Here is a 21,637-nt window from a genome sequence, read left to right on the forward strand (position 1 = left end):
AGACCAGGCGGCTGCGATTCCCTTCAGTACAGAAGGAGGGACCTCGAGTCTGGTCCAGCCTCCGCCGCCCAGGGTTTCCTGCGACTCCAAATTGCGTCCCACCTTGAAGGCTATCGGGGAAAAATAAAATACCCAGTAGATCTCCTTCACTTTACACTCACCATCAGTTCCAGCTTATCGACCTCCGCCTCCATGTTGAATAGTTGACATTCCTCAGACCGCGGCGGCGCTTAAGCCGCAAACCGTACTAGCACTGAGGGTCCCTATTGGACAGCTGTCACTCAACGTCTTACACTCATTGGCTCCTCAGCTTCACCGGCGCCCGCCCATTGGCGACTGGGTAACGCCCCTCCACATGAAACACCTTTCGCTGTTGGACAAAGACACAAAACGCCGCAGGAGGATTGGCTGCTATACACTTTTTTTTTGCCATTGGCTGCACCCTCATCTCTACTTTCAATTTCATAGTTAGGGCTCAGCAGAGAAGAGGTTGCGATTGGCGCAGTCTGAAAAAGAGCCAACCAGTTACACAAAAGCTTCCACAAACAGCAGAGGGGACGTGACACACCTTCTTTCCTCCCCTGCTCCCCTCCCCGTCACTCCCGCCTTCTCGTTATTCATACAGGAAGCGCCTCAGCTCTGATTGGCCGGAGCGTGGTGCTCTCTCAACCAATCACAAGCCAGGCTGTGCCCCTACACTACCGCGAGAGCGAATCGTGGAGAGACCGTGGCTACGATTGGTCCCTCCACGATAAGGTTTTAATTTTGAATTTTACTTAATGGCGAGGGAGAAGCCACTGCCGGTACTCCATCTAATCCCCGGGCTCTTAGGCTAGTAACTGCTGGGAGACCTTCCTGAGTTACCTGAGTTCGTGTCTTCCGTAGCTGGGCCTGTTGCTGCTGGCGTTCTTACGGTTTACGGAGGTGAGGACTTTATCTGCACTCGGAGGGGAGATCAAAGGTGGGGAAGAAGAGGTTTGAAGCTGGGTAAGAAGTGCTCGGCCTGGCTCCACCCTAACTATACTTCTATTTAATTGACGCTCTGCAAAATGTTTTGGACCAGAACAGCCGCCTTATTTTTCACAGTTCTTTATATCTTTGCTACTCACTTCTGCATCACTTGGGCGCTTGTTAAAAATGCAAATTATCGGACTCCATCCAAATCCACTGAATCAGAAGATGCATTTTAACAAGATCCCCTCAGTGATTCCTATGCACATTAAAGTCTGAGAACGTCCATTTGTTGACAGGGAATATTACTGTGTCCCCTGATATAGTCTTAATATCGTCCGACGTTCTGTGAGAGTGTCAATTTTAAAAGTCTACTATGTGCCTAATACTGGGCTTTAGGTATATAATACTATGTGCTGGACTGGGCTTTAGGGAGCTGAAATCTCTTTAGAGATAGAAAACAGGAACAAAATAGCAATGCTGAACAGCATTAAACGTAAAATTAAATGTAAGCAGGTGCTACCAGAAATAACCCTATGGATGTTCAAGAGGAATCAGTTGAACTGGTAATGGAAATTGATTAATAGACTGAAAGTTGTTTTTGGGAGAGTGTAAGAAATCTTCATAAAATGTGTTTGGGGAAGATGATAATGAAATGCAATTGTCATTTCTGTTGCTGTGACAGCTTTGGAAGTGCCCTCTGACCAAAAGCACTTTTCATATCACAGGGTGGAGTTTTAACGGAAGCAGCAGCGCCAACTTCTACAGAAGACTGTAATTCTTATGCTATTATTTATTGCATCTTCCTACTAGAAATAGTTTTGGACACATCCTTCAACCATATGAAGGTGTGATATGATCTGAAGAACTAAAAACCTCCCTTACCAAGAGATTTTCCAGTATTTAACTGTATTAAAGCATATTCCTTAACTAAAAGAGAACATTTGCTAGCTAACACTTTGCAGGAATGATTTTTTCTTTCATTTATTGAACGAAGCATTATTTAGTGCCTGCTATACTCTGAGTCCTGAGGAAACAAAAATGAATAAAGTTTATTCTTCCCTTGAAAAGCTCACAGTCCAGCAGAGTGACAAACATACAAACAAAAATTACAATGCAATATAATAAATGTGATAATAAGGGTGCATATAAAATGTTATAGAAGCACGAAAGAGATGGCATTTCAGCCAGTGTACATCCCATAAGGACAGAAACCATATTGGTCTTGTTCAGAATTGTATCCCAGCACTTATCATATTGCCTGGTGGATTATACGCACTGAGCAAATATCTGTGAGAAAAAGTAACAGAATCTTGAAGGCTATATAAGTTGACCTGAAGGAGGATACCCCAAGCAGGGGGAAAGACTGATAACACTATAGAAAGTATTTGCTGTTTGGTATACGTGAAGTACCAACTGCTAATCACGAAAAGAAATGAGGCTGCAAAGAGCCGTTAGAGCTAAATTGTGAGAAGCTTTGAAAGGTGTGCTAAGGAATTTGGTTTGTCCAGTGGGTGATAAGGAACCTTCCAATACTTTTAAGCAATATCAGGATCATATTTGCATTTTAAAAAACTAACTCTAGTAAAAGTGTAGAAAATGAACTGGCAAGAGGAAAGACTGAAGGCAGGAGGATCATTGGAGGAACACTCAGACAAACCCAAACTGAGGAACGTTTTCCAAAACAACTGGTCTGGACACTTCAAAGATATGAATATGAAGAAAGGCAAATACTTATATAAAAAGGCTGGGGAACTGTTATAAATAAAAGGAAACTGAAGAGACACTACAGTTAAATGCAATGTGGAAAGGGAAAGTGAGCAGCTGTAAAGGTTCTTATTGAGATGACTGGGGTAATTTGAATATGGAGTGTTTATTAGATAATATCGAGGTTAAATTTCCTGACTGTGTTTATGGTTTTGTAGGAGAATGTCCATGTCCATGTTAGGAAACTCAAGCTAAAGTATCTAGGTATGAAGTGTCATGATGTCTGCAACTAACACTGCTCAGCCAAAAACTAAAAACTTTTTTGTGTGTATATAAATTTTACGTATTTATATACACTTATATATATTTTATATATTTTATTTTGAAAAATTTCAAACTTTGAGGAAATGTACAAGAATAGTATAATTAACACTCATATATCATTCACCTAGATTCACCAAGTATCTTTTTGTATGGGGTGTGTATATAATATATATTGTAATATATTTATGTAATATTTATATATAATATAGACATACAAATTAATATAATACATAAATAATAATATGTGCATAAATATAATACATAAATTTTTCAAAATAAAAAGAGTAAGGGCAAATACACTGTAGCCAAAGACAGAAATGAGGAAGCCCAGGGGAAAGATGGTAAAGACCAGGGAAGTTAGAGGATAGAAGGGGTAGAGATGGTAAGGAGAAGAGACAGGAAGAATTAATCAGAGAAATATTTCTGATTCCTGTACATGAATATATGTGTAGAAGTGTAATATATATATATTTTGTATATTCTGTTTTATAATGGAGTATCCTAATTTCCTTACTTACCTTTTTTTAATCATCTTGTGTTACAGGTTTTTTTTAATCAGCCTTAAATTCTTTTCAAAACAAGGCAGGCAAAAAGGAAGGAAGAGTACTTTTCAATAAAAAATAGGAAAAAAGCTTTGAGTAATCATGAAAGAATGAGCTTCTATGTAGTGTTAGCAATTGGAATCCCACCTAATCCAGCAAAAAGAATTTCTATGTCTCATTCCTCTGCTGGGAAGGGGACAAGTCTATGTGTTTTAACCTATAGGGAGACTGCCATATGCTCTTCCAATTGGACAGTTATCCTCCGCAGAGTGTCTAATGCTTTTAGTAAAGCAATGATAAGAAAAGAAAACCTTAGCTTGCTGAGTCCTCTGTCCTGAGATGGGAATTCATTATCTTTCATTTTGGGAAGGGTGTAATTATTTTTGAATGGAATGTTAATCTAGGAATTATCTCAGACTGTGCCTTTCTACCCAGACAGATTTGACATAGTCTCTTAATTCTCTGCATGTGCTAATTTCTGTATTTAATTAGAAGGCTATTAGAGTAACAATGACCCAGAGCCCAGGAAACACACACATAGAACACAGACAGAGACACAGGAAAAAAATAGGATTTAGTTCCTAGATTTTTTTTTTCATTGAAAAATAATGTCCAAAATGACATACATCAGCTTCTGTAGGACTCTTTAGAAATTTGAATGCGTGGGCGCTGGAACAACCACCAGGAAAGGGCTAGAAAAAGATGGCTCAGTTTTAGAATGGTAGTACTCTAATTTTCCAGCTAATAGTACATACCAAGCCAGCCCTGGTGGGCTAGTGGTTAAGAGTCGCGCCCAGGTCTGTTTCCTGGTTAGGGAACCACACCACGCACCTGTCATCATACCTTGTTGTCTGCGTGTTGCTGTGATCCTTAAAGCTGTGTTTCAGGTGGACAGATTTTAGCAGAGCTTCCAGTCTACAACAGACTAGGTAGACGGACCTGGCCACCCACTTCTGAAAAAATTGGTTATTAAAATAGTGTGTATAGCAGCAGAGCATTGGCTGACACAGCTTCGTGAGAGGATGGCACAAAAAGACCAGACGGGGTTCCTCCCTGCTATACACAGGGTCCCTAAGGGTCAGAATCCACGGGACGGCACTAAACAAAATGTTGCCATGCCTCCATGGGGATCTTCTTTTATTCATCATACTGAGTGGACCATTTCAATCTGGAAATTGAAGTCCTTCAGTTCTGGGGGATATTTTTGTATTGTTTATTGGATAAAATTCCCTCCATTTTCTCTGTTCTCTCCTAAAATTTTTATCTTCCAACTGCTCTATTACATTTTTAAAATTCATGCTTTTCTTTTTTTTTTGAGGAAGAGTAGCCCTGAGCTAACTGCTGCCAATACTCCTCTTTTTCTTAAGGAAAACTGTCCCTGAGCTAACATCTGTGCCCATCTTCCTCTACTTTATATGTGGGACGCCTACCACAGCATGGCGTGCCAAGTGGTGCCATGTCCAGAATCCCACCTGGCAAACCCCAGGCCGCTGAAGCAGAACGTGCGAACTTAACCGCTGCCCCACGGGCCGCCCCAAATTCATGCTATTTTTAACTTCTAAAAGCATTTTGTCATCCTTCTTGTTTCATGAATGCAGTATCTTATTTTCTGAAGATATTTCTCTCTGTTTTTGAAGTTTTCTTCTGTTTCCTACATTCCTTCCATTTCCTTTGAAATGGAAATAGCTTTTTTGGTTTTTTTTCTGTTTATTTTGGTCTCTTTTTTTCATGTTAGAGACCTTCCTAAAATGGCTCATCATCCTTGGCTCTTACGTGTCAAAGGTAGCACAAAAAAGATTATTGGAAACTTGAAGTAGGAAAGGTTGATATTGTCGATCTGTGGGTACCACAATGGGTAATTGATCAAGGACTTGGCCATTTCGGGGGGAACCCCAAAAGTCAATATCTGTAGGCCTTTTTTCTTGGGCCAGCCAGTTTCCCTGGAGAGAAATCTAGTCTCCTGCAGGGGGAATGAGGGATGTTGGGGTTTGAGGCAGAGAAGTACACCTGATGACCTGTGTTCTAGGAACTGAGCTGAGGAAGGGATTGAAAGACTCAGTTTTCAGTTCACTATCATCCCTTATCTTCTGTATGGTGACACACACATGACTCTGCTATGCCCAGTGGCCCAGAATTCAGCACCTCTCTGGCTAAACTTCTGCAGAGAATAAATGTGCCCATCTTTATTGGATTGTGCCTGGCTGCAAGAACAGGAGGACAGACTCCAGAGGCCTATCTGATCTTTATAAAGACTTTTAATTAGTCCTATTTTAGCCCTACCCCAAACCTTCAAAGGTATTAGATGACTTCAAGTCCCAAATCTTCTGAGAGTTTTAAGAATCGTCTTGCTTCCTATTGTCTTCTCTACAACACGCAGTCAAGCCTCAGCTTTCCTCTGCTCTGCCAAGTCAATTACCATTCATCCATCTGCTCACCATTTTCCATAATTTTGTTGACATCTATCATCTACTGTGGTCTCTGTTCCCATCCTTTGTCTTAAGAGTTTATGCCTTTTTGATTCCTTTACTGCTTTTTCATGTTTCAGAAGGGAGTGGAGCACCAGTGTGCTGATAAGTGTTTAATAAATATATATACATAACTTTATTAAAAATTTACTGATATAAAGTAATAATATAATAATTATTATAAATAATAATAAAATATCCAATGCTCTTCCCTGTAAATTTCATATGACCAACTGATTCTCATAGAATACGATTGTTGATTTTTACACATTTCTTATATCTATAACCAACCTATGGTTGTAATTTAAGAACAAGTGTAGTCCTGATGCGAATGTTGGTTGATATTTTCGTTTATAGAGTAAGACAAAGGTGAAACACAAAGACTTATGTTGGAACTTCACTTCAGTATGTATGCAACTTCTTTGATGAATCAGAAAATAGTTTCCAAATACTGGAATAATATTCCTCAATTTTTTGTGCTATTGACAATGTAAATGACTACACACAAGATAAACTTTTTAGTTTAATCTGCATTAACATTTTCTTCATCACTTTCTTAACAATCAACAGAATAATAAATCAAGCCCTAATCTGTAGTGTTTTATAATATCCATGGTATAAATACTCCCATCATGGCCAATTTCAAGTTTCCAATGTGAAGTCACTGAATGTGGAGCTGGGAAGAAATTAACAATAATACATCATTCTATAGCATTTTCACTATATAGATACAATAAGGTAAACAACCTCAAGAGCATAGATGAAAGTAAGATCATTAGGAAGTGATGAGTTTTGCATATTTGTTACCTTTTAAAATATAAATTATCTAATGGTAAGTTTATATAATTTAATTTTAATGGTGGGCATGTTTAACAACTGACTCACAGACTTCTTGAAAATGTAACACTTGATGTCAACCCCAGCACACCACTGGAGTGGAGATAAAGGTACAGGGTCAGGGGGCAGCTGTGGTGGCACAGTGGTTAAGTTCACGTGCTCCACTTTGGCACCTGGGGTTTGTGGTTTGGATCCCGGGCACAGACCTACACAGTGCTCATCAAATCATGCTGTGACAGCATCCCACATACAAAATAGAGGAAGATTGGCCCAGATGTTAGCTCAGGGCCAATCTTCCTCAGCAAAAAAAAAAAAAAAAAAAATACAGAGTCAATCCACCAAGTTTAACCAGAATGTCCAGCTCCTTTCTAAAGTCTATTTTCATAACTTAGAGATTGGTGGCTATAGGAAAAAGAGGCAGGAGGCTGGTTCTCTGGGTCAGTTTGATCTCTAACAAAGCATATCAAGAGAGAGGGAACAGAAGCCTCCAGGGCTGCAAAGGGGCAGACGGATGACAAGGAAGGGGAGGTTACCATGGAAGTCTCAGATTCGAGGAATCCCAACCAGTGAACTCGGGGCCTTCCGTAGAGGTTTCCAGTGACCTTTCTCCATAGAAAGTTCAGGCAACCACAGGATTGCTGCTTCCTCTGAGGCTTTCCTAGTTATCTCCATTCAGAGTATTTTTTGTCCTGTGTTAAGTTTTTTAAAAAAATCAATCAATCCTTTAAACATCCGTTGTGTTTAATAATCCCAAGAATGGCCTTCTCTGTTTCAGCAGAAAAAGTGATATAACAAAATTGAAGTCAACTGTTTTTTGATGTGTCTCCCAAGCCTCTAAGAACAATTAAGGAAAATGCTCTGTTAATTTGAGACCTGGCAATTAGTTCAATAAGATGTCGTCAAGAACCTTTACTCCTAGAAGGGGTAATGATATATGCACTGTCCCCCATTGCCATTAGGGGTGCCCTCTGCAAGCCCGACGCTCTTGGAACTAAGCTGCTTCTGAGTTTTTACAACCTACAGCGGGGTTGGGGAGGTTCTTCAGCCAGTGGAATCTGATCGCTGAGCAAGCCTAGAGCTGCATACCAAGTGCTGGGAGGTTACTGGGTGAACAAGAGTGGAATGAATGTGTATTTTAAAGGCCAATTGTTCATATTCAAATGTAAGTTTGAACGGAAGGAGGCCTAGCCCTTGAGACCATTTTTATTTCTCCTACTTGTATAGACATCTTTCTTCCTCAGGTAGCAACAGCTAAAACTAGCAAAGCACTTCTTCACATCAAACTGGCTCTCACTTAATTTTCTTCAGCAAAGGATATGGATTAAAATCTAAACACACCAGATAGTGTTTAAAAATGCTTTAAAATAAATGTTTTGAAACACCCGTGTCTTAGATTTGGGGTAATTGTTATTACATTGTGTCACCTATTTAATCTATTGCACCGCAGTGTGTTAGAAAGAACGTGGTCTTTGGAGACTTACAGATCAGGACTTAATGCTTTATTTCACTACATTGGACAAATCATCTAGTCTTTCTAAGCCTCAGTTTATTTTTGCATAAAAATGAGGGTGAAAATTCTCTTCCTCAGGGATAATATCTTGCAGGATATTGAGGAGTCACTGAGAAATGTATGTGAAGATGCCTAAAAGTAAATGGACATTGTAGAATGGTTAATGGTCCATTACCAGCTCTACCTATTGCAGTGGATGTTATGGTAAATGTTACTGGCAAATATAACTGACTATAACCCACTTATATCCATTTTCTCTGTTACATAGAAAGGGAAATTCACTTAACGAAAAAAACAAGACAAGCAAAGCAAAATTAGAGATTAATGTAATGCCAAAGCCAAAGTCTCTCTAGAGATAGTTTAATTCTGGGTTTAAACTTTTCTCCCTTTCAGAGAACTTCTGGAATGCTCGTAGTGACTTATTTCCTAACCAAGGTGGCAGTTACAAGGGTGTGTTCACTTTGTGATAATTCATTGAACTATACACTTAAGATTTGTGCATTTTCTATATGTATATATTATTCTTCAATAAAAAATGTAAAAAAAAAAATTTCTCTGTAGAAATCATGCCCAAGTTCAAGCAACGAAGAAGAAAGCTAAAAGCCAAAGCAAAAAGATTATTCAAAAAAAAAGAAGCCTGTCATTCTCAGTCCAAGCTAATTACACCTCCCCCTCCACCACCCTCACCAGAAAGGTAAGTCATAAGGTGGAACAGAGAAATTCTTAAAAATCAGATCAGTTTAGGATAGAGTGACAAGATTTAGCAAATAAAAATACAGAATGCCCAGTTAAATTTGAATATCAGATAAACAATGAATATGTTTTAGTATTATCCCATGCAACATTTGCAATATACTTATACTAAAAAATTATTCATCCTTTATCTGAAATTAAATTTTATCTGACCATCCTGAATTTTATGTGGCAACTGTAGTTTAAGAGTCCAAATAAAGTAAGAATCTCAAGGAATTGTGTTGGAGGTATAGAGTAACTATTTTCTCCTTTCCTAGTCAAGTTAATTGCATAAATCTAGCAACTAAGTGATGAAAGAAGGATATAGGACTGGAATTTAAATCTTAGTTTTGGTAAAGTTTGGTCACTTATTCTCTGGGACTCAGAGCTTAAATGCGTTATAGAAAGAGACTCAGTTCTAGGAACCCTAGGGTACTAGTTTCCAGGATAACATACTTTATACATCTTGTTATAGCTCTCTTTCTGGAAAAATTTTTAAAACAGACCCTCAAAAAGCAGCAATCATGATATCATCCTTGACTCTTCTCTATCTCTCCTGAATATTGAAAAGGCCCTCTAACTGGTCTTCCAGTTCTGCCCTTGCCCCCTCTGCAGTATATTTCAGTGCAGCCCCTAGAGGGAGCCTGTTAAAATGATGCCATATTGCTCCTCTGCTTAAAACTCCTTTGTATGTCCCACAAGGCCTCTATGGTCTAACTCTGACCTTATCTCCTGATCCCCCATGCTTCAGTCTCTCCACCCTAGACACGCTGGCCTCCTTGCTAGCCCTCAGACACCTCAGACAAGCTTCCACCTCAGAGCCTTTGTAATTACTGTTGCCCTTGCCTGAACTGCTCTTCCCCCAGATGTCTGCATTGCTAGCTTCTTTACTTCCTGTAAGTTTTTTCGCAAAAGTCACCTCAATGAGACTTTCCCTGCCTGCCCTATCTAAAATTTCACCTCCACCCAACATTTCACATTCCCCCCTCTTGCTTTTTCTCCTTAGCATTTACTCACTATTTAACAACCCATATATGTTATTTATTTACTTATTTTTACCTTTCTTCCTTGAGACTATAAATTCCATGAGGGCAGGGTTTTTATCTATTTTCTCCATTACTGAATCCCTGATGCCTATTTATTTACTATTTTATTTTATTTTTCATTATTTACTCAACAAGTATTTGTTGTATAAGTGAATCTCTGAATTCTAGAATTGAATGAAGAATTAGGTAGTCTCTGCTCCTGAGTCATACTATAAAACTAGCTTGTTATTTAATTAGAGGCTGTTATTCCAACTCAGGAGTTTTTGCTTTGTTTGGTTTTGTTTTTCCTACAGAGTAGTTATTCCTTCAACAGATACACCCCTTAGCAAAAGCTGGCTAAGAGCATCCTGGAGCTTCAAATGTCCCAATATCAAAGATGCAGTAAAACTTTGGGCAAATAGAGTGTGGTCTATATACAACTGGTGCCAGAACTGCATGAGCCAGGTATGGGTTGAATATACCTGTTTTCAGCAATACAGTTTTTCTACATGCTTAGTATGTGAGTTCACGTTTGTGTATGCTGGGTCAGTACAACATGCAGGCTAAGCTCAGAGAAGGTGAAATTATGGGGTCATGTCTGCCTTTGCTTCTGCAAAACATACATCAAGCCATTTTTTTGTCTTTTTTTCTTGTCCTTATCATATTGCTCTTCAGATTCTGGCTTGTTTATTTTATTATTACTATTTTTTTCTTTGAGGAATATTAGCCCTGAGCTAACATCTGCTGCCAATCCTCTTCTTTTTGCTGAGGAAGATTGGCCCTGGGCTAACATCCATGTCCATCCTCCTCTCTGGCTTGTTTATTTTTGATTTCAGAGTTTAGAAGTATTGAAAGATACCATCTTTCCATCCCATTTCTGCCGCCGGGAAATTCATAGTCTAAAACAACGGTTTCGCACTTTGGAAAGCGAATTATGCAAGCTCCAAGAAGCACTGAAGGTTGGTATTGTCAAATAAAAAACAAATCTGGAATTAGGTAAGGAGGGAAGGGATTGTCCCCCATAGGAATCCCAGTGTGCTTTTACCAGAAGGAGGAATGGCCACAGGCGAGTGCTAGTCCTGGGTCTGTTTGCTCTCGGATCTATTCCTTAAACTTCAGAGGCTCTGCTCTGTATTGCAGGAGGGCTGACCCCTGCAGGTTACATTTCCCGAGCTCCATGTCACCTGGCTTCTGGTTGTGCCTGGCTAATGGAAGACACTGATGAGAGACTAGAGGGAGGGAGAAGATGGGGTGTTTTTCCTCTTCATTCTCTGTGTTGGGCGATTTCTCCAGTGATGGTTGTTGTTGTCTCCCTGACTTCAGCTCCCCCTAAGTGAGTCTGTGTTTCTTGATTCTCTGGGTTAACCCAGTTCCAGAGATCTGGTTACACTACTCTTCCCTTTGACTCTCCAGCCTCAGGGTATTCATGGCTTTCTGGCCTTGCTAATCTCTGGTCTGCCTCACCGGTCCCTTGTATGCTTCTCAGCTCTTCCATCAGCAGTGTAACCACAGAGGCAGACACTAGAGTGATGTGGCCTCGAACCAAGGAATGCCAGTAGATACCAGAAGCTGGAAGAGGCAAGGAACAGATTCTTCCCTGGAGCCTTGGGAGGGGGTGTGGCCCTACGGACACCTTGATTTTGAACTGCTAATCTCCAACACTCAGAGAATGAATTTTGACTGTTTTAAGCCATCAAGTTTTTGTGATAATTTGTTATAGCAGCCATAGGACACTAATAGACCCTCTTACTTCACAGAGTCATTGTATTCGTTTTCTGGGGCTGGCGTAGCAAAGTAGCACAGGCTGCATGGCTTATACAACAGAAGTTCAATTTCTTACAGTTTTGGGGGCCAGAAGTCTGGGCTCAAGGTGTTGGTAGGGTTGGTTTCATCTAAGGTCTTTCTCCTTGGCTTGCCTTCTTACTGTGTCCTCAAATGGTCTTTTCTCTGTGCATGTGCCTGCTGTCTCCCCTGTGTGTTCAAATTTCCTCTTTTTATAAGGACACCAGTCAGATTGGGTTAGAGCCCACCGTACGGCCTCCTTTTAACTTAATCACCTCTTTAAAGGCCCTATTGGGGCCGGCCCCGTGGCCAAGTGGTTAAGTTCGTGTGCTCTGCTTCGGTGGCTGAGGGTTTTGCGGATCGGATCCTGGGCGCGGACATGGCACCGCTCATCAGGCCATGCTGAGGCAGCATCCCACATAGCACAACCAGAAGGACCCACAACTAAAAATATACAACTATCTGCCGGTGGGTCTATGGCGAGAAAAAGGAACAAATAAAATCTTTTTTTAGAAAAAAAAGCCCTATCTCCAAATACAGTCACATTCTGAGGTACTGGGGGTTAGGGCTTCAACACAGGAATCTGGAGGAGGGACACAATTCAGCCCCTAACAGCCATTCCAGACCCTTGGCCTTTTTACCAGTTCCTTGAATACACTATATTCTTGGCTGCATTAAGTTTTTTTCCTCTACCAGGGACTCTGTTCCCCCTGTCTTTTATGTCCCTCCTTCACCTGGTAAGCCTAAATTCAACCTTGAGATCATGGCTAAATATCACTCCCTGGGCCTCCAGCTATTCATGCTCACAGCACACTGCATTGCTCTTGTTGAAGTATTGTTTTGTTTTGAATGTGTTTGTGTATGTTTAATGTCTGTCTTCCTCACGAGACTGTCAGCTCCATGAGGTGACAGACAGAGCTCACATTGTACCCACAGTGCCTGACATATAGCACACAAAAAACAGATAGATGAATGAATGAGTGGATGAATGAATGAATTTGCTTGTGATAAATGAGAAAATCTTTTGAAGCACATGGTATACTGAGAAAGCATTCAATATGCTGTATTTGTTGACCCTCAGCCACAAGAACCAAATTAATCTGTTGTTTATTTGCCAAATGTAATGTCTACTTCCAGACGGTCTCAGAAAATTCTTTCTGTCCAAGCTGCGGTCAAACATGTCACATGAGTGGTAAACTTACAGATGTGCCTGTGTGTGCTCTAAACACCCCTGGAGAATCTGGAGCTGAACTTCCTCCCACACTGCCACAGCCAGTCATTCATCTTCCTCCTCCACCTCCGCCTCCACCCCCTCCACCGCCTCCTCTGCCTCTGCCTCCACCACCGATAGCGCCTTTGCTGCTCAGAAAATCCAATCTCACTAAAGAACTTCAGGTAAAAAACAATCTAGTAGAGGTGTGTATTGGAAGAGTAAACTCAAGTGGCCTTTTAAGTCTGGGCTAAGGGCTTTGGCATTTTGCTCTGATTCCATATCTTAATTGTGTTTTTAAAAATTCAGTCCTGGATCTGGCCCTGTCACCTAAGGGTTAAGTTCCACGCACTCCGCTTCAGTGGCCTGGGTTCAGTTCTCAGCATGGACCTATACCACTTTACGGTGGCCTTGTTGTGGCAGCAACATATATACAAACTAGAGGAAGATTGGCACAGATGTTAGCTCAGAGCAAATCTTCCTCAAGCAAACAGAAGATTAGCAACAGATGTTAGTTCAAGGCCAATCTTCCTTAGCAAAACAAAAATAAAAACAAAAACAAAGACAAAAAACAAAACCTCAGTCCCCTGGGAACTCACAAAAGCTGGATTTAGTAATGAAAGTGATTTTTTTTTAAAAGATAACTGAATGAAATCCAGTAGAGTGGGAGATTCCTATCAGCTTCTCAGTATATCTTTTTACAAAAATGAAAACCTTCCTGGGAAATCAAATTAAGAACAGAAGATGGCTTAGTGAGTGAAGTGAGAATAAAGAGTTGGTGGATCCTAAAGTATAATGCCATTAGGCTGGAGAACCAGTCTCCATTAGAGTTACTTATCTGCCAGGGCGACCAGAAGATCTGTGATTCACTTAGATAGGCATGACCCTGTTTAAAAATCTGTTGAATTTTCACTACAGATACATTTCTTTTAAAATGGCTGAGTTAAATCCATAGCCTATTGTTATATTTGCCCTAATGTATACCTCCCTGAGTATTCGTTCTCGCTCTAGGGAACTGAGTCTTCATTTTAGGTAGTTCAGGCAAAACTTCACTTTGATTCAAGGAGCTCCTTCAACTCCTGTCTTATTATAGTGACTCCCAAGGAAAATGTGTAGTTTCAGGGAACTAGCCCATCTCTTATTTACTATCAAAGCCTTACATTTTGATAAATACTTTTCAATAGCCTTCGCATCCATGGGTACTGAAAACAGGATGGTTCTTGCTTGAGTGGAAAGAATTTGATAGGCTCCTTGGGTAAATGAGAGTTAATTTTTAACTCTAAGTCTTTAAACCCTAGATTTGGATTTGCATTTGACTAGAAATCCTGGTTCCAATTTGAATTCTAATTTCTCCATGCATTTTAAGGTTGGACCGTTAAAAAAAGATGGACCTATGCAGATAACAGTTAAAGACCTGCTGACTGTGAAATTAAAAAAGACGCAGAGTTTTGATGAAAAGAGGAAGGTAAGATATCATTGACTATATACATGGTCTTTCAGCTTTTAACCTAGTTATCCCTCTCTGGAAAATAAGCATTAGTCTTATGTATAGAAGCCATTCTGAGGTATTTGATGTTTTATTTATGTAATTTTGAATCTCTTCAACAAAATGTGTAGATCCCAAAGTTATTTAATAGGCAGTTTTATCTATCAACCATTAATCCCAAGAGGTATAGATAGACTTTGAAGCTTTGTAATAAAAATTGAATAGCGTAGGGGATATGTCTTACACATACCCAGCAGTGAAATGTTCACTGTTTCAGCATGTTTATATTTTGAATGATATTTTTAAATGTGTTTTTAATTATGTCTCATTTTTTGATTAAAGCATGTACCATCACCAAAGGCTCGGAATCCACTAGTTACTGTCTCTGACCTGAAGCACGTTACCCTGAAACCAAGCTCCAAAGTGTTAACTCAAGTGACAAATGTCTTCATGTGAGGAAGTGCACAATGTTATGCTCTACTGCTGCCTAAAAGAACGAGTTTTTGCTTATTTCTGACCTTAGAAGTTATCTATATACATATATATATCTGCTTATGTAGAAAAATTGAAATTTATAGAAAAGTTTAATGAAGAAAACAAAAATCATGCAAATAATCCTATCTTTGGAAATAATCACTGTTAACATATTGTTGTTTATCATTCTAGTCTTTTTCTAAGCATATACTCTATTATTTCCATTTCATGATGCTGTTTCTTATAAGATGCCATTGATTTAATAACAGATTTGAGGGGAAAAAGAAATATCAAGAATTTTAAAAGCAGCTTGACTTCAGAAATAATAAAATGTAAAAACTAGTATGTCTTGTAATTAAAGAAATATGATGTGTGTGTGTGTGTCTATACCTGTGTATAATCGTATTGTACATACAGTTACGGCTCTTCCCATGTAATGTGTCATGAACTTTCCCTTGTATTATATAAATTAGTTTAAAGCATCATATTGACTTCTTCAATATATGCAGTTTATTATGTGTAAATTTCATAGAAAAAATTCTGTTTTGAGACATTTAGGTTATTTATGATTTTTTATTTCTGTAATTCTTCAGTGAACATGCTTGTCCGTCATCTGTGTGTATGGTTGAGTTTTTCCCTATGATAGTTCTTATGCGTGTAATTACTGAATCAAAAAGTATTACTTATTAGAATGATTATATCCCCTTATGCTCCTATTGGCATCTACTGCTACTTTTTAATGTAAGAAATTAGTGCTTTCTAGGAGGTTGCCTATAGAAATGATTGCTTTGCTTTGGGAAAAATGATAAAATCTGGCGAGCTCTAACTTTTATATCTTTATTTTATCAGTACTCCTGGTAAAAGCCAGATAGATCTACGGAAACTACTTAGAAAAGTCGATGTAGAGAGGTAACACATTCCTTATCTTTATGCTTTCTAAATCCATTTGAAAAATTGGCATAAAACATGGCTCCTAATATTTTTAATACCTTTGCAGGAGTCCAGGTGGCACCCCACTTACCAACAAAGAAAATATGGAAACAGGAACTGGGCTGACCCCAGTAATGACCCGGGCTTTGAGGAGAAAGTTTGAGGTAAGCCTTTAGAAAAAAAGACGTGGTTCCTTTTCTTCAAAATCATTTATTTAGACTCATAATCTAAAGCATCTTGCTTAATAATAATCATAATTTTTAAATGGTACCTTATGCTTTACAAAGCACTTTCATATTTAGACTTCATAAAATTCTATGAGGCAGCTAGGATTATCATCTCCACTTTAGCAATGACTATCTGGTTTCATTAACTCCTTTAATAAGTATTTATTAAGCACTTCCTATGTGCCAGGCATTGTGCTATAGTACCAGGTAAGCAAAAATAGACACATCTACTGTCTTGGAGCTTTCAGTCTAGAGAGGAAAATAGAAACTAATCATATAATCACATATTTGTATAATTTTGTACTGGAGTAAGTGCTATGAAGGAAAGAAACAGGGTTTGTGGGAACCCATAAAGGAACTTGATCTAGCCTGGATGATCTAGGAAGAGATGAAGCAAGACTTAGAGGATGAATAGGTATTAACCAGGAAGGGTACCTCCACGGTATGAGGTGGCCCACCGTGGGTGTCAGGGAGGAAACAGTTCCAGGTAAAAAGAGCAGCATGTGCAAGGGTCTCGTGGTGGGGAGAGATCATGGCCTCTCTGAGGAACTGAAAAGTGAGTCTGACAGTGGTGAAAAATAGAGATGGAAATGTAGATAGGAGTCAGATCACGCAGAGTTGGTAGGAAAAGGTCTTGGCAGCTTTCTTCTTTGTCACCTACATGTACAACCCACACACCAAAATCTAGTACATCAGCTGGCCCTTGCATGATTTCTTCCAAACCCTGTTTGTTTCCTTATCTCCCTGATCACCTCTATCATCAGATCTGTGAGAAGCAGGCATCCTTCTGCCTCCCCTGCTTAAGTGCTGGGACACAGAGCTGCTGGTCTCTTGGGCTATGAAGCTTCTATTTCTATCTCCCTCTGGCAGCAGAGACACACTACAGACTTCACTGCTGACACTCTCCCACCCCAACACTGCTCACTTCATTTTCTCCTTAAGAATCAGTGCGTTTTGCAGGACAGCTTGGTTTCCCATTGCCAATCAACTTGGTCCTCCTGGGCAGTGTAGGCATGGCCAGATTCCTCTTTCCTTCTTTTGGAGCATCCAATAGGAGTCTACCCCCAGATCATGTTCCTTGGTGATACCACAAATTGTAAAGGACAGGGGCAGAGGACAAACACCTCGCTGAAGGATTAAGCCCTTTCCTTTCTTTGTTTAGCTCTGGGATCCTTTTTGTCCTTGCCCCACCCCATAACTACTATAGTAGGTTGGGTAATATGAAAACAAATGAAAATAGAATAGATAATAATAAATAAATAAAGCACATATTGCACAACAACATCAGAAATCACAGATAAGACCTATGCCATATGTTGTACTCCCCAAAATCTACTTAACTAGTGTTGATGTAAATAAACAATAACCAATCTATAGATAAGACAGATAAGGTGAGATTTACTTGAACAAAGCTGAGGACTAGCCCAGGAAGTCAGTCTCCGCAAAGGAAGAAAGCATTCTGGAGAAGCATGGCTTTCAGTACAGTTTTATACCTTGTTGGGACAAAGAACATACATCAAACCCACTCAGGATACATATTCATCAAAGTTTCAAAGAAATATTCAGTTGCAGATTAGCAGGTCAACATGACCCTCATCTCCGGGAAAGGAAACTTACCTTCAAAGGAGCACCCATACTGGCTTCGGAGGAGAGGAAGTAGGCATCCTTATTTGCAAAGAGTGCATTCTTTTACTTTGAGATAATGTTTAATGCATCCTTATCTTAATGGTTAAGGCAGATGTACAATATAGGCTTGATAGGCCATAGTCAGGCCAAATCAGGTTTAAACCAGAATAGCTACCCCATATACCTCAGTATGTGAAAATTTCTTATCACTAGGAGGATGTCCAGTAAAAACTGTTTTTAGACATAGAATGACCTTTCCCATCCAGCCCTTAGGCTTCCTTTTTCCTTTAACTCTGAAGCAACTGTGTTAGTTAGGTTTTGCATTTGGCTACAGGTAACGGAAATCTGACTTCAGTGGCTTAACCAACGAGGGGCTTATTTTTCTTACCTACATATTCCCTTGGGAAGTAAACAGTTCACAGCTGGTATAGCAGCTTCACCATGTCATCCCTGCTCTTCCATCCTTAATGTATGGCTTTTATGCTCATGGTATAGAATGGCTACACTTCCTGAAGACTCATGTCCACATTCTAGGCAAGATAAGGAGAAGGGCAAAGGGCCAAACGGATGTGCTAGCTAAGCTACCCCTTATCTCTTTAAACAGGCATTATCCAGGAACTTCTGATTACATCAGGGACGCTAAGAAAAGTGGTTTTAGAATCTGGGTGCACTGCTGCCCTGCACAAAATCTGGCTTCTGTTAGTGACGAAGAAGGGGAACTATGTTGGCCACAGGAACATAATTCACATTATAATTGGGACTTTTGTTTTCATAGCTGGCTCACCCTAGAAGCCCAACTCAAACTCTGCCACTTTCTACAAGCAGCTTTGATGAGCAAAACTGATGCCAACTCTGCCAGACTCCTTGTGATGATCCACAAAATGTACAGATAAAATCACTCTAATATTCTTTTTTCAATATAGTAGGGTATGTATAAATAATTGTACTAAAATATAATTCCATTTGAAGAATTAAAGTATGTATGGAGCCCATTTATACCATGGTATAAAGTGGGTATTTGGATATTTTCTAGTTTGCGTGTTCAGTAAGAGAACAGATGGGAAAATGCAATCTCCAAAGTGATTTTATCCTGAAATTACCCAGTTTAGGTTAGAGAAGTTGTTCAAATTTAGCTAGATAACTGTAGCTTGTACTCTATAGGTGCAGTTGTGACTTTAAGAAAATAACCTGGTTCTTGTTCATCTTGAGTATTCTTGGGTAATTGAAAAGAAAAGTATTTTGGCCTGTAAAGTTCATGCATCGTAAGTGCTACGAACTTAATCAATAAAAAAGACCCTCTAATTTGATTTCTATTTACTATAAACAGTTAGGATGTTAGACCATCCCCCATCCAAACCCAACTATTTTCTGAAAGGATTTGAAGCCAAAGGTCCGACGTGACCCTAAAAATTAGAATGTATCATTTCTAGCATCTTAGGTATGTAGTTAGATCTGGCTCACTGAAGTCTGACATATTCCTTACTTTTATATCTGCTATCCACATTCATGACGCTAAATATAAATTTCGTGAAGACCTCAACACGAACTTGTTTTTTCCACAGTGCCCTGCCAAGGTTTCTCTGAGGTCCATAGTGGGTTCTCTGTGAGACCTGATTCCTTGTCCTCAACAACTTGTTCATTCAATAATAGTAATAATGCACACCTTATTGGATTTTTTTCTTTCCAGCCAGGCTAGAGTTGCCAGATTTAGTAAATATAAATACATGACACCCAATCAAATTTGAATTTCAGATAAACAACAAACAACTTCTCAGTATACATATGTCTCATTAAACAACGAATAATTTTTTTAATATAAGTAGGTCCCAAATATTGCATGGGACATATTTATGCTAAAAAAGTATTCATTGTTTACCTGAAATTCAAATTTTATCTCAGCATCCTATATTTTACGTAGGCAGCCCTATCAGTCAGTCCCCTACAAAGTTGCCCAGGATTTCAGGGAGCCCCAAGTTTGCCAGACATGTCCACTTGGCAGAGGATACTAATATAGCTTCAGCCAGGATCCCCGTCATTAGTGTGCTAAGCATCATAGAGGAAGGGGAACTCTCATTAGGGCGAGTGTGACTGAAGGTGCAGGATTAGCTTCGATGCTGAAAACTTCCGCTGCAGTTCCAAGAATAAGGATAGAAGGTCCTCATGGATAGGAAACAAAGAGTTTCAGATCTTCACTGCACTTTCTAGCCTGACTGGAAGTAGATACCTAGATGATATCCTTGATATATTCTCTGATTAGCTTAGGCTAAAAAGATATTTCATCAATTTCCCAGAAATGCCTATATTTCCACAGATAAATATAGCTTTGAGATGCTAAATACAGGGTTGTGGAAAGTCACCAGACTGGAAAGCAGGCCCTGTTTTGTTCTTATGAGACCCATATTTATGTTTACAACACCTTTATAGATGAAAATTAAATAGATAATGAAGTTAAGAAACATTTCTTCTGGTAAATTTTTCTTTTAAACCTGCTAGCTACATTTATATTATGTAAGAATAAAGGGAATGATCACTGAGAATAAAGCAATTGAGTATTGTATCAGAATGTTTTATGCTGCACTTCTAATGTTTATAATATTAATAAACCACCATGTACTATATCAATTTAATTTAAATGATTTGATCATTCTTGTGGGATAAAGGTTCATTTAAAAAAATGTTATAGAAATCCTATAAATATCTGTAAAGCTGCTACTGCCATTGTACCAGTATTAAAATATGTTCTACCTTGAATTTTTTACTACTTTTTATAACAGATTTTATATTGCACCCTGTATCCTGTAAATACTATGGCTTCATTAAACTATTACTGATCATGTGTTTCCAATGTTTATTTGAGACTGAATGACAACCAGAGTTAAAAACAACCAGAGAGCATAAACAACCAAGGTGCATCTGGTTATGTTTTTAAATAAAGAATAATTTTTAGGGGCCGGCCCCATAGCCGAGTGGTTAAGTTCGCATGCTCTGCTTCGGCAGCTTGGGGTTTTAGCTGGTTCACATCCAGGGCACGGACATGACACTGCTCGTCAAGCCATGCTGAGGTGGCATCCCACATGCCACAACTAGAAGGACCCACATCCAAAAATACACAAGTATGTACCCGGGGGGGGGGGGGGGGTGTTGGGAGAAAAAGGAAAAATTTTAAAAATCTACAAAAAAAAAAAGAATAATTTTTAAAACCTTTGGTTTTTCTCTTTTTTAACATTTTCACTAGAAATATAATAAATACAGAACAATGCAGGGGGCTGGCCTGGTGGCACAGTGGTTAAGTGCACACGTTCCACTTTGGTGGCCCAGGGTTTGGATCCCAGGTGCAGACATGGCACTGTTTGTCAAGCCACACTGTGGTAGGTGTCCCACATATAAAGTAGAGGAAGATGGGCATGGATGTTAGCTCAGGGCCAGTCTTCCTCAGCAAAATAGGAGGATTGGCCATGGATATTAGCTCAGGGCTAATCTTCCTCAAATAAAAAGTGCATAAAACATAAATATGTAAATTAATAAATCATAAAGCAAACACTCATGTAACCACTAAGAAAGAGACATTATAACTGTCTTAGAATCCCTGCCTGTCTTCCTCCCCCATCATAATGCCTTTTCTCAAGAAGTAACTACTGATCTGCTTGTTACAATAAATATTTCTTTGCTTTTACCCTCTAAGTATGCATCCTCAAATGCAATGATTTATTTTGCTTGCTTTTGAACTCTCTATATAAACAGAATCATACATTATACATTCTTTTGTTTCTGGCTTCTTTCAATCAATACTTATTTTTAAGATTCAACCA

The 21,637-nt window shown here is 39.2% G+C and overlaps 2 protein-coding genes across 4 annotated transcripts in view; one reads left to right on the forward strand and one right to left on the reverse strand.

The window, feature by feature from the left end:
- The window catches only part of SKA2 (spindle and kinetochore associated complex subunit 2), a 29,448-nt gene extending 28,838 nt beyond the window's left edge, over positions 1-610 (reverse strand). Inside the window, exons 1-2 of one of the 3 annotated variants that reach the window (XM_070562334.1) lie at positions 569-610; positions 162-370 (exon numbers count right to left, since the gene is read on the reverse strand). In XM_070562334.1, coding sequence (XP_070418435.1) covers positions 162-194 — 33 coding nt within the window. In that variant the 5' untranslated portion in view covers positions 195-370; positions 569-610. Of the gene's footprint in view, positions 1-161 lie in introns of all 3 variants that reach the window. The other 2 variants (XM_008536511.2, XM_008536512.2) reach the window with 2 other exon arrangements.
- PRR11 (proline rich 11) lies at positions 459-20,662 on the forward strand. The gene is made up of 10 exons (XM_008536502.2): positions 459-924; positions 8,898-9,030; positions 10,408-10,558; positions 10,930-11,052; positions 13,013-13,270; positions 14,452-14,550; positions 14,914-15,023; positions 15,895-15,954; positions 16,043-16,139; positions 18,604-20,662. The coding sequence occupies exons 2-10, from the start codon at positions 8,903-8,905 to the stop codon at positions 18,670-18,672; spliced, it is 1,095 nt and encodes a 364-aa protein (XP_008534724.2). The 5' UTR covers positions 459-924; positions 8,898-8,902; the 3' UTR covers positions 18,673-20,662.
- Positions 20,663-21,637: the final 975 nt, after the last annotated feature.

The sequence above is a fragment of the Equus przewalskii genome, chromosome 10 (assembly GCF_037783145.1).
Source record: "Equus przewalskii isolate Varuska chromosome 10, EquPr2, whole genome shotgun sequence".
Taxonomy (NCBI): Eukaryota; Metazoa; Chordata; class Mammalia; order Perissodactyla; family Equidae; genus Equus; species Equus przewalskii.